Raw genomic sequence first — 27,519 nt, 5'->3', positions numbered from 1 at the left:
AAACCATAACAGCGCGAACAGCAGCCACCTGCAAAACTCGGAGCAGCCGGTCCTGGCAGGCCAGGACGGGCGTCGCGCGGGCCAGCCTTTCCACCGGCAGGCAGACGACGTCGCTGATCTTGTCCCCGGAGAGGTAGTAGTGCTGGTCTTTGCAGTCGCAGTAGTGGCTGTAGATGTAGCCCGCGCCGAGGAAGAGGTCCGAGCCAGATACGTGCCTGGGAACACCCACAAGGCTTTAGAGCGCCCGTACCCCCGAAACACGCACAAAACTCTACATTCATACGGCTTCACGGTCATTTCGTCACAGCCCCAATGCACGGGTTTTTTTCTTTCATCTCTCCCCACTTTATTCCTAGCCTTTTCGTACAACACTGATTTGACCCCTGAAAATGAGGCTCTGAAAAGGCCTCAGGCTTCTCAAAAACTGAGGTCAGCAACAACTGAAAACAAAGTCAAGATAGTAACTCTGCACCTGAAGACAAACAGCGTGCCAAAAAGTAACTGTTTTTGATGTGCACTATGTGCGAGGCGCTGTCCTGAATCACCGTCCTGAGTGATGCACGCGCATGAACCACTCTGAACTAGGGACCACCACTGTCCCTCTTTCCCGGTGAGGAATGCTAGGTAACGTGCCCAATGGCACCCCCCCAGTGGACAGTGGAGGGAATTGCAACTCAGGTCGTTTTCAACTGGAGAGTTAGCATTCTTATCACAACACAGTACTGCCTAGAAAAGGCTGTTTGAAGAGAATCCACTTCAAATGATAAACAGTGGAAAAAATGCCTTCATTAGAATTTTATCTTGAAAAAAGAAATGAAAATAAACTCATTTCAAATTATATTTAATAAAATTTAGGGAATAATCACAACTATTTCCAAAATTTTAAGACTGAATCAAGTTTTCCACGGAAGAGCTGAAATTTGACAAAAATTACACACTAGTGTGTATCTTTCACTTCCAGTTGCTATTACCATGTGGTCATAAAGAGGTTGCTATGGTTTTACTTGAAGGCTTCACCTATTTCCCCACCTCTAAGGTCTAGTTAAAACTCGACTTGATACTAAGCTTCTTCCCGATCCTGTCATGACCCTCGCTGAGCTCTTCGTCTGTGTGTACTGCGTGGGCGGCCTCCCTCTGCGGCCCTGCGCATCGTCTCAGCGGCTCTCTCAGTACCACTTCCACCAACCCGATGAGATTCCTCATCTTTTTCAAGATCTGAAATTCCATTTTGAAATGCATCTGCATTATAGTTGCACTACACTGTCCAAAGCACTTCTCAGCGATCACTACTGTTGACAGAAGTGAGACAGATGGAAGCTGTAAGCTGGGAAGGATGGGTGAGTGGGGACCCCTTCCAGAGGCAGCAAAGAAACAGAACTTAAATGTCTGGAGATTTCTTTCACTTTTCTTTTATACCTTGATCACCAGTCATAACTGAACCCATCAGTCAAAAAATAAATGTATAAATGTTATAAAAGTCCTAACAAAAAATATTTCAACAACCAGTTGATTTCATATTGAGTCTAGCTCAAATTTAATTTCTGACTAGTAAAAATACCTTTAGTCAATTTTATGTCCCAGAAAACCTGTTAAGATACTTAATCAACTGCTTGACACCGATCCAAAATATCATAAACGCATATAGAAAAATAAAAGAGAAAATAAGCATACATAGCTTTAATGCTTTCGGTGAGGTTCGTTTCAAAAGAGAGGAACTGTTTCCCTCTTTTTGTGAAGCCCCGGATCTCAGACCCCGTGGCAACAAAAATCTTCTCCCGGGGTGCGCTGAGAACGCCCCCCAGCTCCAGTCTGGCGACCGGCCGCCCGCGCAGGGTCTTGAACACCGCCTGCAAAGATCATCGGGGACAAGTAAGTGCACAAACTTACCGCAAGTGTTTTCCTCCACTGGAAAGTGCTGGGGTCTTACACTCACAGAAACATGGTAGTACTACCACACAGAAACACTTTCAGACACAAATGTATTTACTTCAGTGGGGTTTTTTGCTAAATATGGTCCAACTTTGGCATACTTACTCCCACACGTATTTCAACGGCATCATTAAGATCTAGAGGAGGGGGAACTGGACGCAAGAAGGTGAGGGGATCAGCCGAAGAACGTGCATAACCCAAGGACACAGGCAACAGTGAGGCGATGGCAGAGGGAAGGGGGGGTGGGGCTGGGTGCAGGTGGGCAAAGCGGGGGGGGGAACGAGGAGGGACATCAGTGATAGTGTCAACAATAACAATAAAGTTAAAAAAATCTAAACTCTTGCAACTCAAAGTAGGGTTCACCAAGCAGCAGCACTGTAGCACTAACTTGATAAACAATGCAGAATCTCAGGCCCAGCCCCCAATCCCCAGAATAAAAATCCGCATTTTAACAAGATTCCCCAGCTGGTTCCACTGGATATGTCTATACAGTTTAAGTTTGTTTTTTTTTTTAAATCAATCTCTCCTGGTTTCTTTATATTTATGACTTTTAGCAGTATAAATGAAGAACTACGTAATTTACTGGAAACCTTCACTTACTATTTCTCTATTTAATAGGAAACATTAGTATTAATTTCTCCCTGCTTATTTTCCATTTTATCATTGCCATCAGATTCTCCCGCCCACCCCTTCCTCCCGTGACTTTAAAATATCTGAGAGGATTATGAATGATGGAAACGCTGAGTTTCTGATAGCTTCACCCTCTTTATCTTTCTGTAGATTCCATACAAAGTGTAGTGCGTAGGAGAGTTCCCACCTGGAACCCATCACTTGTAAACTATCATCTGTGAACGTGACCACGTGATAAGCAGGCCCTGGATTAGGTTACACGAGGTGGCGAAGGTGACGGGACAGTCACTCCAGGCGCCACTGTGCCCTGTAAGACTCCACGCTGGCAGACGCCACAGGTCCTCCCGCTGCTCTGGAGCAGCGGGTCGCCGTGTTGGGAGAGAGGCTGTGGGAGGACCGCACTGCAAGGAACTGTGGGGGCTTCAGGATGCCGAGACCGCCCTGGTGCACAGGCAGCAGTAAAGTGGGGACCTCCGTCCTACAACAGCGAGGACAACCCCGCAAGCCCGGAACAGGGCTCCAAGTCGGGAGAGGAACGGGGTCCGGTGGACATCTACGTGGCAGCCCCAGGAAACGCTGGGCCCAGGCTCCCGACCCACGGAAACTCGGAGACAGTGGTGACGTGCTGTGCTAAGCCTCCAGGTTTGCAGTAACTCGTTGCAGCCTGGAACACTAACCAATCACCCCGGCTGCCTAGGCGTTCTACAAACAGCTGGCAAGGGACTCCTGTGACGGCTGCAGCCTCGTCCTTTAACTACTTCCCTCACAGCCCATGTTTCACTGTATTTTAGAGAATGTTTAACCTAGGATTATTCATGAAGGAGTGTTTCTCTTTTACAAATTCCTTTTCTCCCCTGGAAAAAAGCTACACATACCACTGCTTCTCCTTTCTTCATGCCGAAGCACACCACCACCCCATCGTGGTCTCCAATAACCACCTGTAACACATTGAAGAGAATCTAAAATTATTATGGTTATTATTCCCTACTAACTGTGAATGGAGAAAACAATATTCTCAATATATAAATTATGATTATTGAAAGCAGAAATCAGAAAACCTAGGACCCCCCCCCCCAGAAAAACAATCTTCCAGAGACTACAGGGCACAGCCAGACAGAAGCGTGTGCAGAGCGGCTGCGCAGGCGGCGGGCCACGCGTCCTGCCCCTGCGGCGTGGGCGGGGTCCGAGAACAGGGGCAGGTGTGTCGGGGGTGCACGCTTTCTCCCTGAACTGGAGCACGAGAACAATTTAAGGTTAATTTTCTAAACATTATCAAATAAGGTTGTGACTGATCTATCTGATACTTTTGAAACCTTTTTAATGAGAAAATTTTCACATGGGCAAAAGTCGACAGAATAGAGTGAACTCCCATGTACCCCTCACTCAGCTTCAACGATGATTGAATGTGACCAATGAACTACTCTGAAGTGAAGGGAGAGGGAGAGTTTAACATCTCTTTCTCAAAAACTGGTAACAAGAGGACACAAGAAGACAAAAGGTAAGAGGCTGGAAAAACGATTATCTCTGATCTTACATATATGAACATGTTTATACATGTGAGAACGTGTGTATGTAAATAAGTCGTTCATCCCAAGAATCAAAGCATAAATGTTCTCTTAAGCACAAAGGCACATTAAAGAATTGGCCGCGTGTTGGGGTGTAAAACAAGTCTCAAGTACAACAATGCTGACACTGTGCAGACTTGCTCCCAGGCCACCGGTGAACTTTCTAGGGGGCCACAAACCCCTCTGTGCATCTGGTGGAGGCCGTGGGCCCTCGCCGTGGAACAGTGAGTGTGCACAAATAATTATGTTCACCTACTCAGAGTCACGGACCTTTGCAGAGACGGAAAAAGACATAGCTATGGCTTTCATTTTTTGACGATACACTACCCCAGTAATCTGTAAAACAGTGTATCCCAAGGATTCGCGAAGGGTGGATCCTGGACGCCTGGAAGTCAGCGAGAACCTCCTGGGAAATCTGCCTGGTCAGGTTATTTTAATATGGTATCCCAACCTCTGTTCAAATAATTGGATGAATAAATTCATTTCCGTGTCGAAGGGAGCAACTCCCCCACAAGGAAGGGCGCCTCCCCCTGGCCGGTGTCCGGGCTGCAGAGAGGGCAGGGGCGGGCCCCACCCACGGTACCTTCTGCGTGGCACTGGGCCGGGCGGCAGGGAGCAGCTTCATGGTCTTCTGCGAGGTGACTCCCACCTACGGGAACACAGCGGCACCCGCGGGTGCCCTCCTGGTCCGTGATCTGAGCGGCTGCCGCGGAGATCCGCAGAGTCAGAGCACGGTTCTACGTTTCACTGCGAGGCTCAGGGAGTGACACGAAATACGAAGTACGTATTGTTACCAGCGACGAACTTATCTAATGAAATACGCCGCGAACGTCGGAAGAAGGAAAACAAACCCAAATAGTAAGATTTCTGCTTGTCGAAATTTGTGTTGCCAAACCAAAAAATTAAAAAAAAAAATCAATTGTGCCATTACTGACAAGATACTTCACAAAAATATATTTCCAGAAGCCTTCTTTTACTAGTTCGCACAGTTTGCTAAGGAGTTTTTGTAAAGTGACTTAAACATCTTTGGAAACAGAGCAGTTATTAAAAATGCAGCGAAGAAGATTTTTGCGAAAACGCCCAACATCCTGACAGCAACAGCGCCCAAGAAAACTGACGCCGAAGACGGTTTTGCAGAAGGGACGAAGCTGGAAATCCACGGCGGCCCGGGGCACCTGTCCCTAGCCCTGCACAGAGGGCTGGGGGCAGGCGGGAGAAAACGGCCCTCGCGGACGGATTCCCGTGCAGTGCAGCGCCCCCACCCCCACCCCGCGTCATTCCGTGCGCCAGGGTGTTAACCTGTAAAAGGCTGTCTCTGGATTTGGATTTGGAAACAGAGATCTAGCAAGGCCCGGGAAGGAGCGCCTGGAGGGAGGGGCGGATGGAGGCTGGGAGCTGTTTCCCGGACCCCCGACCCAGGCGGGGACGCGGGGACGCGGGGACCGATCCCAGGGCCTGTAGGAGACGAGCGCGGCAGGACGCGGCGAGCCGCTGGAGCCAGGCGCCTGCAAGGTGTGGGGGGAGCTCGGCGCGACTCCCGGGGCAGGCAGCCGGCAGGGCGAGCGCGCGCCGCCGCCGCGGCAGCCGAACGGGGTGGGGAACGCGAGCAGCTCAGGCGGACGCAGGAGCCGAAGGACCGCCGGCTCGGCGGGCCGGGGCCGTTTCTAATAGCAACTGCCCCCTCCGAGCCCCCGCCTCCTCCGCGGCCACAGGGCCCACTTTGAAGGTCCTCTAGGGGGCCGCGGTGTTTGCGGCCGTGGTTGGGTTGACGCCGGTCTGGCCGGTGGGGTCCCGCGTACAGAACCAAAAGAGGGGCGCTCCGGGGAGGGGCTGGGGGAGGGGCTGGGGAGGACGCAGACTCGGGGTCAGAGGGACGCGGGGTCGCGTCGCGGCCCAAGGCGCCACATTCTTTCAAGTCCCCGCGGGCGGGCGGTCACGGACGAGTTGCAGCTGCCCGAGAGCAGAGCGACCCGAGGGCAACTCCCAGCCCCACGGGCCGCCGCCGGCCCCGCTTCCCGCGACCGCAACGACGTCAGTGGGAGGACCGACCGCATCCCCGCATCCCCGCAGGGAGCCGGGCCCGCCCCGCCCCGCCCCCTGGGGTTTACCTGTAAATAATCCGCGCGGTGCAGATGCAGATCCATGACGGCGGCTCGGACGCGCAGGACAGCTCCGGGCCGGGACCGGACGCACGGAGCCTGCCGGGCGCCAGGCCTCCGAGGGGACACCGCTGTCGTCCCCTCTCAGGTACAACCTCAGCTCCCGCGGCCTGGGCGCGAACGCAAACGCGAGGCGTCGGGGCAGCGGCGTCAGGCGTGACGTCAACACGTTCACCGGAGAGGACCCCCGGACGACAGGGGAGCCCCGCCCCTCTCCCGACCTGCTCCAATCAGTGACGGAGAAGCCCTGAGCTCCGGAACGGTGGTTTCCAGGGAGACCGGAGACTCAGTCTTGGCTCCACCCACACCGCCGGCCTGAGCCACACTTCCAAGTGGTTTTGGATGTAAACGGTTGATGTGAAGACAGGTAAGTTCGTACCTATTTTTCAGACATAGCAAAGGGATCCCTCAAGGAATTAAGTTCCACCGTTATAGGCGTCAGCTTATAGCAGCAGTACTCAAACTTTTGGCCTTAGGATCCTTTTATAACATTCTTGAAAACTTTGGAGGAACCCACAGACCTTTTGTTTATATGAGTTATCTATTGATATTTATCATATCAGAAAGTATCGATGAAATTTAAAAACAATAAAAATAAAATCATTGCATGAATATTGTAGTGAAAAAGAACAATATTCTTTAAAATAAAAAACGTAAAAAGACTAGCGTTGTTTGCAAATATATTTACTGTCCCCTGGGGTAGTAATAGGGGATTCCCGGGCCTCCTTCTGCATTCAGTCTATTCGTACATGTGTGGATTTTTTTAAGTATATGAAGAACATTTGGTCCAAACTCAACAAATGGTAGTTTTTGAAGGTTGGTTGCAGTGTGGAAGGTGGCCTCATCATACAACATCCGAAAGTCCCTTTTGTTATTGTCACCAACGATTTCATCAGAATAGATTTTAAGTATTGAAAGCTGCCAACCTCAGAGAGTGGATACAAATGTTGCAAAACTCTAATTTGTGAGTCAAGGCTCAAATTTTAAGCTTTGACAACAAATGTCAATTGTTTTCTTTGAAATGATGTTTCCTTCTTCAATTCATAAGAATGTGCATGCCAAATAGCGAAGTCTGAATAATCATAATTTGTCAGTTGTGCTTTCGGGGAAAAAAAGCAATGAGCTCAGCTAGCAACCCAAATAATAATCACACCAGTGCTTTTCTTTGAGACAACTCATGTTCTTTGGTGTTTAGTAGAAATGCTTTATACATACTTCCCATATCATCACCCAGAGTATTTAAAAAGATACTCAAGAGTGAAGACTTAAAATGAACTATTTTTACTGCTTCATAGTGAATGTTTTTCCCTGAAACTTTTGTTTCCTGCCAATGTGGGCAAGAAGAAGAAAGACTAGTACTCCAGTTTGAAAGCTGTGCCTTGATTCATGCTGAAGTACCAGCAGTATTAACCTGCACGGCTTTTGGAGGCAAATAATGTTTCAGTGTTCTGACAATACATAGTTTCAAAACCACACACCTCCTGAAAAGGCCTCAGGGACCATCAGACTGCTGTCACCTATGGTGACCCGGGATCTGACCCAGAGCTGACAATCCTCGACTCCTGTCCATCAGTCCTGCCTTGGTGCACACAGCATGCTCTGCCTGCAGAAACACCGTGGGTGAACAGACTCTGTCCCTTTCCTGGTTTATGTGGTCTCCTAAGGAAGAGTTCACAGACAATTGTGAATCAAGAATAAAACCCCTGCCCTGGCTGGTGTGGCTCAGTGAATTGAGTGCTGGCCTGCGAACCAAAGGGTTGCTGGTTTGATTCCCAGTCAGGGCACGTGCCTGGGTTGTGGGCCAGGTCCCAGGTGGAGAGTATGTCAGAGGCAACCACATTTCGATGTTTATCTCCCTCTTTCCTTCCCTCCCCCTCTCTCTAAAAATAAATAAATGAAATATTTTTTTAAATAAAACCCCTGAGAAGAGGTGCTTCTTAGGAAGATAAATTATTTCCAACAGAAGGTTATGAGGTTTTGCCTAGGTTCCAAGTTGTTCCAGACAATTTCTGAGGTTAAAATAACCATATTAAAATAAATAATGCCCCGAAATGAGTTAGCCGTGTAGCAATTGGGGGAAATATATACTAGATTCAACAAAAACACAGATAAACCTTAGAAGTAAATTGAAAAATAACCATAGAGGAGATAGGATAACACAGAATTGTATCAGAATGCTATAGAATTTAGGGGGATTGGAAAGATAGGGCCAGCATAACAAAGCCCCACAAGCTGGGTGGCTTAAACAGCAGAAATTCATTTTCTTACAGGATCCAAATGGTTAGCAGTACAAGATCAAGGTGTCAGTAGGGAACCAAACCAACTTCCTGAGGCCATCTCCCCTTGACCGTCTTCAACCTGCATCCTCACCTGGTCTTCCCTCTAGGTCGTGTCGTCTCCTGTTCTGATCAGCACACCTGTCATGCTCACACCTGTCAGATTCAGCCCCGTCTAATGGCTTCATTTTAATCATCTCTGTACAGCCCGGTCTCCAGATACAGTCACATTCCAAGGCTCTGGGGGCTAGGACTTCAACACATGAACTTGGGGAGGGAGCACGGTCCAGCCCGTAACAGAGAGGGGCATGCCTGATCTGTGTTGAGGGCCCCACAGTCGTGGGAGGCATGGACTTGAAAACGTGCTGTGAGTTTCATCTTGACTTGAGACCCCAAGGACCCTAGGCTGAATGTCTCCAGCAGAATCCGACATTTCCCCAACTCCCAATCAGGAATGTTACTCAATATTCTGTTCAAAAATGCCCACACTTAGAATCCTAGACAATACTGTAAGACCGAGAGCATTGTTCATGATGGAAATTCCGTATCTTTACTGTTTTCATATACTAGAGTAACATATAACAATGAAAAAATTCAACATTTTATTCAGTTCTGAGGCATAACATAAAATACATCAAGTTTGAAAAACGTTTAAGACAAAGTACTATTAGAATAGCACAAAAGTTCATGAAATAGTCTACAGTGGTAGCAAAAATGTATAAAGTTCTTTTCTTAATTTTAATTGTTTACAATCCCAAGAAGAAATTACGAAATTGTCTTAAAAGAGCTTTACATCGTAGTTTCATTTCATGTTCATTTTTGTCTTCATGTCTAGAAAGCTTACTGTGTGAGAGTAATGATTTTTTAAGTATCATGTATTTAATCGGTGTTTAGGGCCTATAAAACTATCTTTGAGGTGTGATCACAATTCGTATTCCTCTAAGACTTGGCAGGAACAGACAAAAGAGAATCAGGATGTTAAGCATAATTCTGTGAGACATTTAAACCTACCTGGACAAAAGAACCCCCCAAAACTTGCTTTGAGTGTCTCAGGGTCCGTGAAGAGACAGGGAACTTACTGGCCTGTGTCCCCTTTCCCTATTAAAGTCTCGAGGCAGTGTAGGTGTCACCAGTGTCCAGCTCAGTCACAGAACATCTGTAGTAATTCACATACAGACACAGCACAACCTGTTTTGCATAGAAAGTGTAACTGAAATGCTTTCATCAGAGAAAGGATGTCAATCATTGGACGCAAGGGCAAAGACAGGTGTCAAAGGGAAATGAAGCCCACCTGGTGATGCTAGGCCCCCCCCCCCGCCAGGTGCGTGCACCACCACTGCTCTGCCCCGTTTCTGCGCGTGAGCACGCCCTCCAAAACTCAGAAAGGAGCAAGTGGGCAAGGCAGCAAGTCAGCTGTCGATGCCTTATTTAGCATTAAAGCATCAGAGGCAGAAACCAGGAGCTTCTAACAAAATAACAACCCTGCAGAGCCCCCTTATAAAAATCCGCCATCCCACTGACTCAAGTCACATGATTGAAAAACAACGAATGAAAAATCTAAGACAGAAAACAAAGACTATATACTTTAGAAAAATCTTTAATGTGTCGCTTTGAACAATACTACGAAACTTAAATATGTAACATAACTATATTCTCTATGAACCCATTTCATTGTTAAATTCTTCCTTTGGAACTCCGAGGTTCTAGGGTTACCAGTGAGGCCAAAAATTCGAAGAAAATCTGACCGAGTCACAGCTGCTTGTAAAATGTCTTCAGTGTCTATTTTGTAAAAAATCCCGTCAGCGCCTGGACAAAAGAGAAAGTGTGCTACATAGTGATGGCCTTTGTATTTGCATTCGTATCTGTATCTGTATTTGCATTCGCATCTAGTTGGCAGTTCAGTTCAGTTGGTTTTAACAACATGTCCCGAGCACCTACTTTGTACCAGGCACTGTTCTAGATGCTGGAGACACAAAGATGAATGAGACGCGGTCCCTGACCCAAGGAGCTTCCGCACAGTCTCTTGGAGGCAAACAGATAGTGCAAAGACATAGTACAGTTCATTTGCAAATGGACAACAATGGCAGTAATCGGGCCTTTCAATGCAATGGCTTGTCACTGTGCACGATGTCAATGCGGACAATTAAAACGAAGACCATCTGCATGTGATAAAACAGTAAAATCATTAAGACCTAATTTTTAAAGATTCACATGATAAAGGTAGTTAGTACTAAAAATTTACACCATGGTTTTTCAAGTACTTCATACTTAGAAATATTATTGCCCACGTTTGTGCTATAGTCAGAGCCACACTCCGGGTCACACGTCAGTCATTCACATCTCTGCGTGCTGGGGGCCAGCTTCTCACTGAGCTTGTGGATTAGAATGGCTAGTTCCTCGGTCGCCTGGCTCTTGTCCTCCAAAAGTTCATAGCGAAGGCTGGAGATATCTTGCTTGATTTCTTTTAATTCACCTAAAGTATTTGCATAAACAAAACAACAACCACAATTAGTAATTTGCTCTTTGGATTTAGGAAAGAACAAAGAGTGAAAAGTCATATGACATAGACACATTTGCCTCGTAAGGTCACCAAGGTAGATTTTTTTCTAGGTCAGCATGATCGGATTTTTTGGTTGGTCCTCATTTGCATATTTGCAGATTTTTTTTCTACAAACACACACCAGCGGATTGACTCAGATTTGCAAAGGCCTCCTGGCATTCATCGAGTACTGGCTTCGCAGCCCAGCAACAGTGCTGATGCCTGGCGCTCTTTCTTCTCTTCTCAGTGCAGACAGGTGCGGGCACCTCGCTGGTGTGATAAGCTATAGTTTCAACTTATTTCTCCAGGCTGATTTCTTTTCAACTCTGGGCCGGTGCTTCGGCCTACACCCCAGCCTTTCATGGCAAACTTTTATAGCTCACACGGGTGCCCTGCCTAGGATTTACCGGGGAAAATAGACACATTTAAATAAGGAGTGGAGGAGAAATATGAAAGGCAAAAGAGAAAAACGGATGGGAAGCGGGGGTTAGAGATTTTTTTTTTGGACAATAAAAAAAATTTTTCGGAAGTGTGGACTCTGTCTGAGCCAACCATTACTTTACCTGCATCACTGGAAAGGTGTTAACACTCCTGGGAACTCATAGAAACTACCGACCGGCTTACGTAACCGGGAAGTAAAAGAAAGACAACAGTCTTTGCATGCTAAGAATTGGGGCACTCTGAGTGGGGATAAGTTGTCAATGGTTGACTTGGTCAAACTGTTTCTTTAAAAAGACAGAGTTTTGGAAAGGTAACCTAAGATTCTCCTGTCAGTCTTGGAGGGACCCAAACTGTTCCCGAGACTGGATTTTTAAAGTCTCCTTCCCTAGGAAGTGCTGCGAGTTCATCACATTAGTTGGAAGGGGATGTTTCCCGACGTGGAGATGCTCACCTTCATTGACTTCGTCGTTCTCTTTGTCTACTTGTGCTTTCAGGACGTACCGCTTTATGAGCCTTTTCATGATCTGCTGTCGGAGGAGAAGAGGGGAGCGCATCAGCAGTGAGGCACGGAGTAGCCTGGGTGCTGTTCTCCAAAGAGCCTCACATGCCTGCCGAGCAAACAGCTCGGGGAGAGAAAGTCTGTATGACTCTCTACAGAGGAATCACGCAGGTTTCAGAATTCAACTCTTTTTTTATCTTCTACTGAGACTAACTGCATAATTCGCAAGCACCTTCCCACCCCCAAGAACGGAAAAAGCTTTGTAAAAAGCTTAAGATGGAAGATTTGAATTCATGATTTCTTTTTCCAGTATGGATTCTCTTTCAGGTGTGTTGGCACTGCAATGTCATTATAGACATTACCTTATTTCTCTCCATTAAAAAACAAACAAACAAACCTGAATCTATGCGTAATAGAGAGAATTTGGAAAACACAGGGAAGAACGAAAGAAATAAAGTCATCAACTAGCCCACCACCCAAGAGAATCTCTGTTGTTGCTTCGGTGTGCTTCCTTCCAGTCCCTTTTCTTTTATTCTGTTATGCTCTACTCTGTCCTCTCGTAGCAAGACGTAGGGTGAACATATTCAGTCTAAATGAACGCTCTCGCAGGATAATTGTTTATCCCTAAGGGAAAACTTACGCCGGAGCTCTACCTCCTACCAGGCACAGAAGTGAACTCATAACGTGCATCTTAACATGAAAGACAAAGCCTTTCACCTCTTCAGAAGACAGTACCAAAGAGTGTAAACTCAGAGCTGCACGTTTTCTAACAAGATAAAAGATTCCAATCATAATAGAAAGGTTGACAAATTGAACTTTGTTGCAGTTAAAATTTTGTGAAAACTTCTGTTTATGAAGAGACCATAAAGAAAGTGGACAGGCAAGCCCCAAACTGGGAGAAAATATTGGCAATACTCGTAACCGATAGTGAATTTGGATTCAAAATATGTGAAGAACTTTAACTCCATATGACAAACTCAGTGAACCCGTAGAAGAAGGGGCAAAAGACAGAGATTTCACAGAAAAGGAACCATGAATGTTCAATAAACATGTAAAACAATCCTCGACTCTTAGGAAAATGCAAATTACAAGGAAAATGGAATTTTACATCTAAAAAGGGAAGAAATAATAAATCGTATAATGCCAAGTATGGAAAGGGTGTGGATCAACAGGATTTTTATACTCTTATGCAGAGATTTTCAGCCTTTTCCATGTAATGGCACACACAGACTAGTTACTAAAATTCTTTAGCACAGCAAAAAATGCATTTTGTGCTGATCTAACAAAAACGTAAGTATAATTTGGATTCATTCACACTGGACGGCTACTCTTGTGTTGGCTGTTGCCATTTCTTATTTGACACTCTACGGGAAACAAGGCCAGTGCCCTGGACTAGATAGTCAGGTGTCGCAGGCTGTAGAAGTCCTTGGGGCAGCTGAAAATCGCCGCTGTGGCGGCGTGAGTATAAACAGACCCCTGTGAAAAGCAATCTGGCGCTTCCTGTCAGAGCTGAACATCTGGGGACGCTTTTGCCCAGCAAGTCCGCCCCTTGGTACAGCGCCTGGGGAAACATCATCCACGTATGTAGACCAAGAGACGTAAACAACGTTTACAGCAATCTTGTCCAAAATAGCAAAAACTACCCCCCAAAACAAAAACGGAAAGCAATCTACACAAGCATCGACAAGAGACTAGACACGCGGGGGCAGGTTGCACAACACGATGTTACCGTGTTCACTAAAGAAATCAGTGAACCGGAGCCACACACGACAGCATGGGTAGGATCTTAGAAGCACAAATGTCGAGTGGGGAATTCAAACTGAATTCCCGAAGTATGAAATCATTCTTATAAAGCTCAGTAAGAAGTCAGTCTGCCTGATGCACTTTCAGGATGATCTACACAGGCAGTAAGCCTATTGTTTGGAAAGAAAAGCAGAGTGAGAGGGGGAGAGACCCAAACTTCAGGCTCCAGTGACCCCGAGGCAAGGGCGTGGGCTGGGGGGCGGCGCCTACCGTAGAGGTGATGGCTGGTGATGCTCTTCTGTGGCAGGAGGTGGCGCCATAGGTGTGCCCATAGTTATGCTCCATGACTTGCTATGGCGCACACATTCGTGGGCGCATTATAGCAAACGCCGCATTAAAAAGATAAGAAAGAGCACAAGGACCTGAGCTCAAATGCAGACGCAGTGGTCCCCCCTTGTCCATGGGGGTGGCTTCCGAGACCGCCCAGGGGATGCCTGGAACCACAGATAGTACTAAACTGCATAAATACTGCTCTTTCCTGTACACAGAAACCTATAATAAAGCTTAATTTCTAAATCAGGCAGCTTCACGGAGAGAAGGCTCGTTCTTCCTGTGGACCTTAGCAACCTCGGTGTGTGGTCTTTTTTCTCTCCTTGTTCAATGGAGGCCCTCCACCTTTTCCCTTAAAGGAAGCGCTTTGTGGCGTCCCTCTGTCACATCCAAACTGCCCGCGTCACTGCCCTCGTCACTGTGATACCCTGACAGTCCCCGTGATCACCGAGGCGGCTACCGAGTGACCAACAGGCCGGACACCTACGCTGGACAAAGAGAGAAAGGCTGATCCACATCCTGCGTGGGGCGGAGCACAGTGGCGGGACGGTTCATCATGCCACTCAGAACACACCCAATTCAACTGATGGACCGTTTATTCCTCGAGTTTTCCACAAAACGTTTTTGGATTGCAGTCGGTGGCAGGTGGCTGGAACCTCGGGAGGTGGAGCCGCAGGTGAGCAAGGACCACCGTAGAGTGAGAATGAGACACAGATCCCGGTTTTAAGGCCGTAGAAATCACAGACCTGCGTGACCCGGGAGGAGCCAAGGTCAAGTACAAGGATCTGGGAGGACCCGAAACATCTGTCTCAGAAAATAACGACCGATCTGGAGGCGGCTTACAGGAAAAGCCCACCGTGCCTGCCACGGTAGCACAGAAAACCCGTCGAGTTCCGTGGCACCCAGGCCGTGGGACAGACTCCCAGCTGGGTGGGTGTGACTCGCCTGAACTCAGTCACGTACCAATATTTACGGAAAGCCCACTCCTCCGTGCCGGCCGGGGCACGAGGAACTCAGGAGGCAACGACAAACAAAACGTCCCTGGAACAATGCACGAGGACGGCGGACACACCCAGGGTGTGATCCAGTTTCGGGGACAGCGAGGGCAGATTCCTGTACAAAGAAACGCGCAGCGGTGACAGCAGCTGGAAGGAGGGACTCTCCGACAAGTCGTGCCGAGACAGTGGACCGCCCGAGGGAAAGGCGAGTCCGGGTCTCTGCCTCAGGCCACACGCCGACTGGACAAAAGGTCTGGATGCAGCGAGCAGCCGCTTCCAAAGGGAAAGGGAAATGCTTCTCGAAAAGGCTAACATAAAGGAAAAACCGTAAGGAAAAGATCAATAAATCTGACTCTATTAAGACAATTTAACACTTTTGTACCAGAAAGGGTACCAATAAAACACTACCTTATGTCCAAGGGGACTTCTCCTGTTGTCCTGGAATTGTTCATCACCCCCAAACGGGATGACCGAGGACGCTAGGGCCCCCGTGATCTGAGTCCGCGCTGCCACCAGCAGGAGGGGCCGGCCACCTGCCCTCAGGCTTAGTCCATCACCAGGCCAGCCCTGAACCCACCGCCCGCTTCCTCCTTCCCCCGCAAGGAAAAGGCTGAGGCACGGACGGAAATCATGAGCTTTTTCCCGGCATGGAAAGGAGGGGGTGCCCCCCGCCCCCTGCCCCAAGCCAAGGCCACCACTCCTGAAGACGAGGGTTGCCTGAACAAAAGGGGGCCTGGCGGGCTGCCCCCCATCACCCGTCGCGGCCAGCAGACCTGCCCGCACGCTTGCCGAGCCGCCCCTGGCACCTGTCAGGGAGCACAGAGCCCCGGGAGGAGAGAGAAACAGCCCTCGGGCCCCTCTGTGCTTCCTTTCCCCGGCAAACAGGAATTCCCGCTTCGCCGCGGGGAAGGCAGGCAGCGCCGTCAGCGGGAAGGGACGTCTTTTCAACAAACGAACGGGCCTGGGACAGTGGCTCTCCGAAGGGAAAGGGGGACACCGAGGCCCGCCCCAAGTCAGAGCCCGGTTTCTGAGTGAGGGAGCTGTGCAGAGGGGGCGCACGCCGCCCGCGCGGCCAAGCCCCGAACCCCACCCCGCCCGGTCGGAGAGGCGGCCCTCCAGGCGCGCCACATGGAGGGCAGGGGACACTGAGAACCGTGGGCACTGCCGGGGCGGCGGTGACCGACACCGGGGAGCAGCCTCAGCCCACGGGCGGCTCCGGGGCGAGCGTGTCTGCCCGCTGGCCTCCTCCCGAACGCGGGCCTTCCCTTCCAGCCGGGGAGCGGACGTGGGCTGCAACGCTGCCGGCGTCCCTGTCCTCATCGGCGCCATGGGGGCCGCGAGACTCCGCTCCCGCCTTGCGTGCGTTAACTAGTCAGATGCACGTAACAGCACCCTTCCTGCTTAGAAGAGGTCAGCTCTTGTTAGCGTCACGTGCAGAGATCAAGTTTGAGGACTAAGATCGCTACACTCCCTAGTACAATCTCTCTAAACTATTTATGCAACCTTATCGGAAACCATGCTAGAAGAAGGCTATGGAAACTAACATTTGGGCCCAGAGGGATGATAACGGGGAAAGAAAACATTCTGGAAGCTCACCCAGGGCTCGGGCTCCCTGGAAACGTCCCGAGCCAAGCCCCCCGGGTCACAGTCCCCCACCAGGAGCGGGCAGCGGGCAGGCGCACCTCTCTCCGTCTCCCCTTCCAGCTGCGGGGGAGACTGTGGTCACCCGCTCAGAGTTCTCCCCCTTCAAGACCAGGTGTGTTTTCGGCCTTCCGTGCACCCCGCAAAGAGTTTCACCTGCACATTTGCGGCTCACACACACTTAGGCACCCCTGCCCCAAGTGTGAGCCTTGCCGCAGGGCGAGCAGTCACCTCACGCTGGACTGAGGTCCGGTTCGCCCCGCAGGTGACACCACGTGGAAACCGCCTGTCCCTTAGTTCACGGTGGAAAGACAGCTGGTGGGAATGCCAAGATGATGTGCTGCTCGAACCAGGGACAAAGGTCAGCCCTTTCCATGACGTTGGGCGATTCTTCAGAGATAGTCCAAAAATGCTCTGAATCCTGGTAGCAGCATTAGAATTACTGTATCCCACAGGGACCGCTTTCAAGGAGAAATCCCCCAGTCTAGCAGAGTAAGACCTGGAATTTCTTTGAGGCAAGTTGTGTATTAAAATCACATAACAACTAAACCAATGGTAGTTGTCACTCACGGAGTCCGTAATCGAGAGGTTTTACCTAAAGATAACCAAGACATTTGGGCCAAGTTCGACTGGTGTGCGAACAGCTGATGGAGACTTTTTCCCTCTGAGTTCCTCCTTCCCTACCATCGCTTTCCGGGAGGCAGGGAGGATGGCGCCACGGCGCAGAGAACCGCTGTCCTTAGAGAACACGAACGGCGCAGGATCCCAGGGCCCCTGGGCATCTAGGGAGAGTCGTCTCCTTTAGAAGCAACAGTTTTCAGCCATGAGACGTTTGAACTCGCCAGGGAGTTTAGGAATTTCTTCTAAATTACGCAAAAGCAACAAGGAGAGTCATAAACAGAGAAACAAACTCTTTCTTTCTTGACCTTTTGATATAAAGTCTACAGAAGCTTAGAAGTCAGGTTTGAAGGAGGAATGATGAAGAAAAGTCACATTGTCCAGCAGTCCTCAGGGAGGCAGAGATGATATATAAGCGGACAACTTTCAAGAAGGGAAAACCCAAATCACCACCGAAATGAAAGGTAGATCCGAGGTCGCACACATGCAGAGGGACAAGACAAAATACAGTTTAGAAAGAAGAGGCAAAAGGAGAATTGGCTGAAACGTGAAAGGGAATAGAGAAAAAAATGGTAGCTGTGGAAGACAGGCGAAGGAGACTCAGCAGGCACCTAGCTGGAGTCTGAAGACGAAACCCCAGACGATGGAGCAAAAACAATGTTTCAAGATGTAACTCAAGAAAATCATTCAGAGAGAAGAGAAGACTTGAATTTGCAGATGGAACAGCTGTACTGTGTGTCGGGAAAATTCACACAGAGCCATCTACGGAACGATCAAGAGCAAGTTACTGGATTTAAAAGATATAAAAATAAAATCTGGGTCCTTCGAACCGCAACCTCAGCCGGAAAGCACTCAGCCAGGCCTCAAACGCCCCCCGTGAGCATGCCACTGCAGGAGTGGGGGCAAGGTGCACACATGCGTTAAGAAATAGTCATGTCCAAAAATTTTACAGCTGGTCAGTATAAACATACAGAAAATAGAAAATAGTTGAGAACACGAAGTAACGCAGAAAACATAGTTTCCACGATCTCTTCCTGAAGACTCTACGAGAACACTAACAGGCAACAAAGAGGTGAACTGAAAACCGCGGCAAAGACTGGCAAACTGACCGGCTGCGGGGCTCCAACTGACAAAGGTGGGCTGCACCCCTGGCAGAGCAGGGAAGGGGGTCAGAAGAGGCCACCCCAAAACATGCCACAGGGGCAGAAGGCTTGTTTTGAGCTGAAGGCCGCTGAGAAGCAGAACATGAGGAGGGTGACCTCGGCCCCTCCCACCCCCCAAAAGCAGGAGGTCAGCTTCCCCGGGGAAGGGCTCACCCTCCACCCTCGGGCACCGTCACCGGGACCGAAGGCTGGCACGGAGACGGGTCTGCACAAGCCACCCTTCCCAGAGCCGCTGCCGACCTGTCTCTCCCAGCACCATCCTTCCTGCAAACGGACTTGTTTACCTCCCAGGACTTCCCACCCCCAGGAGCCCAAACCTCAGCTCCTGTGTCTCGTTGCTTCTCCCAGAGGGTAGGTATCTGAACCCCACGTTCTCGCTGCCCCTCCCAGTTACTGCTCTTCTCCCCTGCCTGCGAGCTCAGCCTGTGTGAATAAGCTGTTTCCCCCTCCCATTAATCTGTCTTCTGCTAGTTTAATTCACAGGCCTTAGGTGCCAAACCTGATGGGTAGAGGAAGGTTTTTTTTTCCTCCCTCTCCTACAGTTCTAATGATTTAACCAGCAAAAACTGGGAGGAGAAGGGGGAACACGATACAAGATAAACAAGCACATTGATTTTCTCATCTTTTAGGGCCGGAGGGTCAAAAGATAACACTTGAAACTTGGAAACCAAGTAACAGAGATACCATTATGTGCAAAGACACAAAGATAAGCGCAAGACAAACGACATAATCCACTTCAGCAGGCACTATCAATTCTCTTCCCTGTGTTTTGTTTTGTTTGTTTTGTTTTTTAGCTTGGCACAAGGCCACTTGGAATTGAAACTTTCTTTCTTAGTTTCCACTGCAGATAAGCTATCTGTGCTACTTTATAGAAGCTCCTTCTAGGGAGGAGGCCTCTCTTCCTTCCCTGTTGCCTTCTAATTGTATCTTGGAATCCAGAAACAATAGCCAGGGTTCCAACAGCTTTCCTGGGCCCTGAGAACCTGTCAGACGGGGAGAGAGGTTGACACAGTAGAGAAGGCCTGGGTCCCAGACATCCTTAGGGACCCTACCAGGCCTGGAATGGCCACCTCCTGACTTCTTGAACGTGAGAAAGACATTTCTGTCTTCTCTGAGCCACTCACTGGCTGGTGTATTTGGTGGTTCTGTGTCCTTCGCACCAAACTGGACCCTAATTAATACGAGCATTATGAGGGTCACTTTGAGGTGACACCAAGCACACCGGAGAAGACCGGAGCGCATGGACAGGTAAACATCATGTTCTTGACGAGAAAGGCAGAACATGACAAGGATGTTCACTCTTGGGTTAACACAGTCACAGTGAAAACACCAACAGGGTCTTTGGCAAACTGGCCACGCAGACTCTAAAGTTCAAACAAATAAACGAGACAGAAGAGCCTGAGAAACCACGTAAAATAAGAGTCCTGAAGTAAGGACATGGGAGTGTGTGTATGTATTTTATTGGTGTGATTTTCCTTTAAATTATAAGAATTAAGATGATGTGGTTCTACAGCACAGACAGCCCAGGACTGTCTCTAAATAGACACAGGAACTTAGTCGATGATAAAGGTGGTATTTTAAATGGATAGAAAAGGTAGATGACTCAGCATGGCCGCTGTGCCATCGTCCGGAAAATAAATCGGAATCCTCATCTCACGCGTTGCATCAAAATATCTTCTTTGTGGATCAACTATCTTCCAGTAAAAAGTTAAACCATGGAAGTACTAAAGAAAATACATATTTTTTTTTCTCGTATGGTGGAAGATCTTTCTAAACAGGACACAAAATCTGACATCATAAAAACATTTGTAAAATTGACTACACAAAAATCAGAAAGTTGGGGAAAACACCCATAACCATTAAAAAGACACAGCACACTGGGGGGTGGGAAGTGGGGAATTCAATTCATGGCACAAAGGACTGATTTTGTAAAATAATCCTTAAGAGAATTCGTCTTAATTCATAGCAAAAAGCCCACCAAAAGAGAGATATTGGATCTTAAGTATAGGGAACACTAACAGTAAAAAGAGGGTCAAGTTCATTCATGATAAAGAATGTAAAGTGAAACTACACTGCGATACCATCTTCACCATCTGGGCAAGAGAAAAATCTTTGGTAACACGTTGTTGGAAAATTAAGGAGGATACGGGCACTCTCATAGATTTAGTTTAAGAATTTAAATTGGTACACATTCCATCAAAATCAGTTTGATAATGCTTAGAAAATCAGAATGCACTTACACTGTAGCCAGACAGTGCTACAGACTGCCCCACCGCAAATGTCATGTGTACAAGGTCACTGGCTGCAGTGCGCCTTGCAGCAGCTAAAATGGGCAATAGCATCCATTTCCAACAACAGAAGACTGACAAATTTAGAACTCCATATAATGGAATATATATAACCATCAAAAAGCCAGACTTTGGCTGTGTGCCAAGCAACTTTGCAGAATTTGCTGCTATAGAAAAACTGTATAAACAGAATTATAATCATTCATTATCATCACCACACATTAGAACTTCCTTGTTCCTCATTCTTGAGATCTTGTACACATCATATATCTAAAGACTGGATAATTGAAAGTGATCAACCAGATGGGAAATAAAGGACTAGAACCTCTTCTGAGTTGGAAAATAGTGTTCAAATGGCACATCCGACATCAAATTGCAAACGGTATTTTAAAGTAGCACTGATGAAACAGCACGGCCTAAGAATCCATTTGAAGAAATGAATTTGAAGAAGTGAATCAGAACATTACTTTCCAAACACACCGTATCTCACCCCACTTCCTCCCGCTCAGAGGGTAAGCATCCTTCGGAAATTGTGGCAACATTTTGTTCTCAAGAGAGCAAAACAACTTCCTCCTCAACCAAAAACCTTGGGCTCTGATTTACAAAATTCCCTCCATAGTTGAACATGCTCTATTCTGTTCTCATAGTACATCTGAAAAATCTAATTGCACACACCATGCACACACACAGACACACACACACAGACACGGAACTACAGACAGACAAGGGGAGATGTCTAGTGAACACTTACCTGATAGCGTGTTGGCTGATTGAGAATGCTGTTAAAACTGTGTGATTCAAAAACTCTCGAGTTAGACTGAGTGAAGAGGTTTAACTAGGAAAAAATACAATTAACCTAGTAAATTAGAATACATTCATTTGGAAAATCAAAAATATAAATCTACTTCATTCTCCTCGATAACACTCCTGGAGTCCCCCCTTTGGAGGAACCTTTTGTGGAAGTCGAGCTTTGGAAGGGACCTGATCTATTTCCAAGTTGAAGGTCAGTGTGAGCCACACGCTCAGGTTTATCGGCACGTTGGCAGCAGGTGCTGCAGCCAAGCTGACCATCCGGAAAGATTCTTTGAGCAGTCGGCTTGTGCTGAGCAAGCATCACTGTCCCCGGCACCTTGGCTGCTTTGTCACAGTGAACCTGGGGCACCCAGAAGGCGAAGCTGCACAGGAGTGAGGGGCGGCCCCTGCTCCCAGCCCGGCTGGTCTCCCACACCCGAACAGGAACCCGCACGTTCGGGCAGCACCCTTCAGCAACTGGTGACCCGCGCATCGATCTGCCCAAGGAACACATCTTCCCCAGTATCTCGGCCTTGGACTGAGCCAGGCTCACAACTTTGGAGAGAACTGGGCTGAAGAAGTTTGGTTTTCTTTCCTTTTCTCTTTCTCTCTCCGTTTTGACTTGAGTGGGTAGGACCCCGAGGCAGGAGGCGCACGTGGTCACCACCATTCTGCACGGGGCAGGGCGGGGCAGCAAGGGGACCACTCTGCCCACACAAGGTGTGCCTGGAGGTCAGCGCTCCGCTCCCACCAGCCCATGGTCTCCCAGGGGCACGACTCCGGGAGTGTGGGTGCCTGAGGAAGGAAGGGGACCCTCCCTGCTCTGTCCTGCCACAGTGGAGCCTGGAGGAGACCTCCGCTGGCGCTGGCAAAGGGAACTCTCCTAGGAGCCACCAGGGGTCAGTCTCTGACCGCCAACCGAGGCTGGCTGGATTACAAAAGCGTTCTGGGGACTCCTTCCTTTCTTCTAAAAAAGAAAAACGGGAACACGGTTTATCCAACTCTGTGCTCAGTTCAGTACACAGAGAGTGTCTACGTCTATGAGATTTTAAAGTCCAGCTCCATGCACAGTTTAAAACGTAAAATCAAAATGGCAGTTTTCAACCAGATATTGGAGCCGGGAGTCCAGGGGCGTGGCCCCTGAGCTCAGAGCCCAGCCCTCCCTGCATTTCCAGCAACCTGTCCGAGGAGAACAGCTGTCCTTCCCGCTGACCCCCGAGTGGAGCATGCCACCTTTCCTTCAGGGGGTCCAGGAAGCCCCCTGGCCTCTATCTACATGCCGTCTCTGTTAGTGCTTGTCCTACATCACCACAACTTCGGGCACAGAGTCAGTGAAACCAGCTGCCTACAGGAAGACGGCTCTAAGGTGTCAAGTGTAAGAGCCGTGTCTTCCCATCCTTGAGAGGCTTCCTTTGAAAATAATAAAACCTCGGTGACTAAACGCCCAGAGAAACAAAGTCCATTTGGGCAGGAGCAGAATTTGCCCAAGGCGGCATTCAGAGCCCCGCCCCTTTAAGAGACCAGCCGCCCTGCAGTGGAAGGTGCAGCTGGTGGGGAGGGGGGTGGGGGTGGGGCAGGAACCCAGCCAGAGCACAGCTGTGAGCAGGAGGCAGCCAGGTGCAGCGGAGCAGGTGGAGCAGGAAGAGCTAGGCACCCAACACGAACTTGAACCCCACACCCAGCCCGAGCTGGCTAGCACCGTGACCTTGCGTGAGTGAATCACTTTAATGGCTTCGGTTATCTCACCTATACAACGGGGGTAACGGTCACACCTACCTCACAGCGTTGCCTGAGGTTCAAACGCACAGCACAGCACTCTGTACACTGTGAACGAGGAAGGGCACTGGCGTTTGTTGAGGCTGGAATGTGGTGCATCTGTCATCCCCACAAGAACCCTCGGAAGGAACCTCTCTCTCGGCTGGGACAAGTGAGGCTCAGCTCGATGGAGGGCCTTCTTTCTCCATGGGGCGTGCCAACGGGCCACGAGCACCAGAAACCAAGGCCGGGCGTGACGCCGACGCCTGTCCCTCACACTACACCGTCGCTCATGGGGCCCAGACGGGGCCTCGCTGGAAACCACAGGACGTCCCAGCCAGTCGCTGCCCTGCAGCCTCACTCACTGCCTTATGGGCCCACCTCCAGGTGCAAAGGTTCCAAAAGCCACCTTCTCAAAAAAATAAGAGGCCAGGGTTTTGCAAACCTTGGAAAGGCACATCTGTCTTAAGACGTGCGAAATCAAATGGCACCCATCCAGCCTCCACCCAGCTGCCGCTGAGCACACACATCTCCTGCGGCTCAGGAAGGCCCGCCCTCCACGAGGACGGCGCTGCTGTCTCGGGGCTCCCGGCTGCCGGCCGTGTTTACAGCCCCATGTGCTCACTGCTGTCTGCCTCGCTCACTGTCATCTGGGGCTCGGCCCATGTCCGTCTGTCTCCTGCGCCCAGACTGTCTCTGGAAACGGAGGTCACGACAGGGAACTGCTACCGTGAAACTCACCCCCGTGGATGAGTTTGACTCTACCGAGACCACTCAGGGACAGACCAGCCTAGATTATTTATAAAAGGGGTATCTGCGGTGAATATCTGAGGGTGCTCGTAGGCTTGCTGCGACCTTGCAATGAAGGAAAACAATTTTTAGCCCCATAAAGGGTCTGTTCCAGCAAGACCGTGGCCGTGGGGATTGCATGTGCAACCATGAGTGGCCGTGGGGACTGCATGTGCAACCGCGAGGGAAACACGCCGTCCAGACCGTGTCACTTCAGGACAACTGAGACGCACGGACACAAGAGACAGAGCGTTCTGTTCACTCTCGACAAGTTAAAGAGGTTTCTTGTTTGCTTGCTTTGAATCTGTAGGTTTACATGCAATCATGACCAAAGGCAAGGCATAGACTAAGTGACCTCCTGACACGTTGTACAGGTGTTAGCATTAGTCTATGGAAGACCATGGCGTGGACAATACTTTCGGTCTCTTCTAAGCTCACACATGGAAACTACTGAACACACATCACAGACAAGGAGAAAGAGGACATTTATCCTAAGATCGTGGTCCGATACCTACCCTGGACTTCGAGTTCCCCAGTCCCATTTCTATGTCTTTCTGAAGCCGTCTCCGTCTGCATTTGGAAAAGTTAATGATCCGCAGGATGAAATAAACAAACGACTTTGGACTAGGGACTAGACTGAAGGGTGGAGGTAAGGTTTTTCCGTCATCAAAATAAGACAGCCACAGCTTCGAACGAGCAAACTTCCATTCCACATCGCTGTCGTCCTGTGTCATGAGACAGAAAAGAGAGAACTCATTTTAAAGACTAAAAATTCTAGTAACTGCTTCCTGTAGGGTCTTACAATGAACCTAAATTGTGCTTTTGAAATAGATAAGTGACTTACTGGTCTCTCTTGTCCTGTATAATATTCTATCACTTTCTTAATATGCGTGTCTTAACAATTTTTCTCTCCCATAAGCGTCTGTGTGTACCCACTGAAATTCAACCAGAATGTCTGTCCCCCACGCAAAAACAAAGCCGAAGCACAAGAGTCATTCAGGACCGGGGAAGGGTGGAAAGATTCATTCCCGTCGCCCCCACCCACCACCAACTCTGCACATCCAACAACAGTTCCCCACACCCTGGCCACCCTCCCTCCTCCTCCAGCCCCTCCAATAGGCTGTAGATACAGCACCTCACACCCCCGGAGCAAAGGGGAAAACGTACTCAGATGAAACTGCTCTTTGGGGTTCATGTGTCTGCCATATGTCTTCAAATGTCACAAGGGCCCTCCGTGGCCTACTCCTGTCCTATATCTCCTTCGGTCCTTGGTGCTGCCCCTGGGGATGGGCATAACATACCAACTGGGAGAAGGGTGGCCAGAAGCAAGGACGAGGAGGAGGCCCCAGGGGGAGGAAGTGGGCTCACTCGGTTCACACGCCCTGGGCTGCCATCGCCACACCCAACCAGCGTGCCAAGCACCTGTTTCCACGCTGGGGGACCTCACTCCTGCTTTGACGGCACCGTCCCGCTGTGTCTGAAGCGCACAGAGACCCAACGGGCTTAACAATCGGCAAAGCACTAAGCAGATGCCCAGCGCTAAACCGGAGGACATAAGAAAACACATATCGAATGGTGAAGGAAGTTCCAAACGAGCCCAATCCAGAACACAAAGCAAAGGGATTCCTGGGATACTGAGAATTCTGGCTGGATGAGAACACCATCAGTGTTAGCCAGACGTCTAGTGATTCCTCCCCCAGGGTCTTTCAGGGGGTTGGCTGGCTAACCTAGGGGAGAATAACTTCCCAATGGCCAGTGCTTCTGCTAGCACTAATTTCGAAACTTCTGAAACACACCCTGGGAGTGAGGGGAAGGCCATGGGCCCCCACTGTGCTCCTGGAGGACAATGGGGTGTGTGTGTGTGTGTGTGGCTGTCTACCCAGGACAAAGACCCAGAGAAGGGTCGGGCTCTCTCTTCCTGGGTCCAGCGTCCTGGTTCACGTGAGCGGGGCACCCCCAGGGCTCACAGCACACGTGTGATGATGTGCGTAGAACAGGTGGTGAGTAGAGACACTGCGGGCAGGAATCATGCTCACCTCAATTTCTTGGTACGAGCTGTTAATCATAGCAATTAACATGTTGAGTAGAACGACCACCATGGTGACATTGTATATCCCATAAAGAACGTATCCAATATTCTCTATGAACTTGTGGTCATACTTGAGCACGACGGAAGTCACTTCAGACAGCCCGAATATGGACCAAAACAACGTCTTGAAACTCTCTTCCACGCTGTTGGAAGAATAAGGTACACAGTCAACGAATGAGCCGTTTTCAGAGTTAGAAAGTCCAAAGCAAAGCCAGGTTAGGGTCTGGCCACCGCTGCAAAACGCCATCATGAAACAGCATCAGCACAAACCCAGGAGTAGAGCTATTTCACTGTAACATTCAGCAGAAAGCATTCTCTCGGGTTTTCAGGAACTCGCAACCAAATGGTGCTGAATCCCAGTTTTTCTGTAAGTTACCAAGAAAGGATTCTCTGCAGTCAGCAGGGAAGAAGTCATACAATCCCCAGTCCTTTCTCCTGGAAAGACAACCACTGGGGTGTGATTTTGTAGGTGGCTTAGAGTCTACATCGGATTTTCCAAAAGGTGAGCAAGGTCGGGATTCGGATGATATTCCCACTTCCAGAAAAGGATGCACCAGCATCGTCCTTGCAGGCCGGCAGTGGGGAGGAAGGAGAGCACCCCAAATACCCACCCAGGGGCGCGGGGAAATAATGCTGGCAGGTCCCTACGATGCCCCGCTGTGCAGCCGTGGGGCAAAGGAGCCAGGTCCAGCCTTACGGGCTTAGACAAAACGGGAGCGGTGATATGGTCTGAAGTGAAACAATACGATGGAGCTAGTAAAAGGTATTGCACCATTGGAACAAAAAAGAGGAGTACGCCGACACGCCTGTCCCTGCCAGTGCCGTGGGGACTAAGGCGCGCGCACTCGGAGCCTGAGGCCCACGGGCGAGCGAGGACAGGCTGTTCGCCGCAGACACCGCCCCGAGTGGATGATCTGTCTTGTCACAAGGATTGATTACCCAGCTGGAAGTTATGCTTGGCTGCGAAAGGAGGAGGCGACAGGATGAAAGATTCCTCTCCTTTCCCCTCAATTTAAATAAGCCACCCCTGACTCTTGACTCTTCCGCTGCCTCCCCAGGCTAAGTCCCCGCTTCCCCCCTCGGTGGGCGTCGCCAGCTGAACCAGCAGGTTTATCTCAGGACCCCGCCGCAGCCGCTGGTCTGTGAGCAGCAAGGACACTCCTCAAACTGAACAGTTGGGCACGTGCAATCCCATCGCCAAGGAGGGGACAAAAGGAAGTCCTTTTTCTGGAGGAAAGGTTTATGAAAACTTTTTTTTTTATTTCTTATAACAGA

The 27,519-nt window shown here is 49.3% G+C and overlaps 2 protein-coding genes and 1 long non-coding RNA gene across 10 annotated transcripts in view; 1 reads left to right on the top strand and 2 right to left on the bottom strand.

Moving 5' to 3' along the window:
• BBS7 (Bardet-Biedl syndrome 7) overlaps nucleotides 1–6,420 on the bottom strand; it is a 28,603-nt gene extending 22,183 nt beyond the window's left edge. The window contains exons 1-5 of the mRNA XM_045830922.1: nucleotides 6,233–6,420; nucleotides 4,708–4,773; nucleotides 3,435–3,497; nucleotides 1,672–1,847; nucleotides 29–215 (exon numbers count right to left, since the gene is read on the bottom strand). Coding sequence (XP_045686878.1) covers nucleotides 29–215; nucleotides 1,672–1,847; nucleotides 3,435–3,497; nucleotides 4,708–4,773; nucleotides 6,233–6,268 — 528 coding nt within the window. The 5' untranslated portion in view covers nucleotides 6,269–6,420. The remainder of the gene's footprint in view (nucleotides 1–28; nucleotides 216–1,671; nucleotides 1,848–3,434; nucleotides 3,498–4,707; nucleotides 4,774–6,232) is intronic.
• LOC123813711 lies at nucleotides 5,479–15,334 on the top strand. Its single transcript, XR_006784801.1, has 3 exons — nucleotides 5,479–5,636; nucleotides 6,372–6,650; nucleotides 12,034–15,334. It is a non-coding gene; the product is annotated as an uncharacterized LOC123813711 (long non-coding RNA).
• Nucleotides 10,141–27,519, bottom strand: part of TRPC3 (transient receptor potential cation channel subfamily C member 3) — a 51,513-nt gene continuing 34,134 nt past the window's right edge. For 3 of the 8 annotated variants that reach the window (XM_045830914.1, XM_045830919.1, XM_045830918.1), the window contains 6 exons: nucleotides 26,192–26,387; nucleotides 24,671–24,880; nucleotides 23,388–23,435; nucleotides 21,571–21,654; nucleotides 11,991–12,066; nucleotides 10,141–11,032 (listed from right to left, as the gene is read on the bottom strand). In XM_045830914.1, coding sequence (XP_045686870.1) covers nucleotides 10,890–11,032; nucleotides 11,991–12,066; nucleotides 21,571–21,654; nucleotides 23,388–23,435; nucleotides 24,671–24,880; nucleotides 26,192–26,387 — 757 coding nt within the window. In that variant the 3' untranslated portion in view covers nucleotides 10,141–10,889. Of the gene's footprint in view, nucleotides 11,033–11,990; nucleotides 12,067–21,570; nucleotides 21,655–23,387; nucleotides 23,436–24,670; nucleotides 24,881–26,191; nucleotides 26,388–27,519 lie in introns of those variants that run through there. The other 5 variants (XR_006784800.1, XM_045830916.1, XM_045830920.1 and 2 more) reach the window with 5 other exon arrangements.

The sequence above is a fragment of the Phyllostomus hastatus genome, unplaced genomic scaffold, assembly GCF_019186645.2.
Source record: "Phyllostomus hastatus isolate PE091 unplaced genomic scaffold, TTU_PhHast_1.1 phas_contig_159, whole genome shotgun sequence".
Taxonomy (NCBI): domain Eukaryota; kingdom Metazoa; phylum Chordata; class Mammalia; order Chiroptera; family Phyllostomidae; genus Phyllostomus; species Phyllostomus hastatus.
This window is presented reverse-complemented; position numbering and strand designations above follow the sequence as displayed.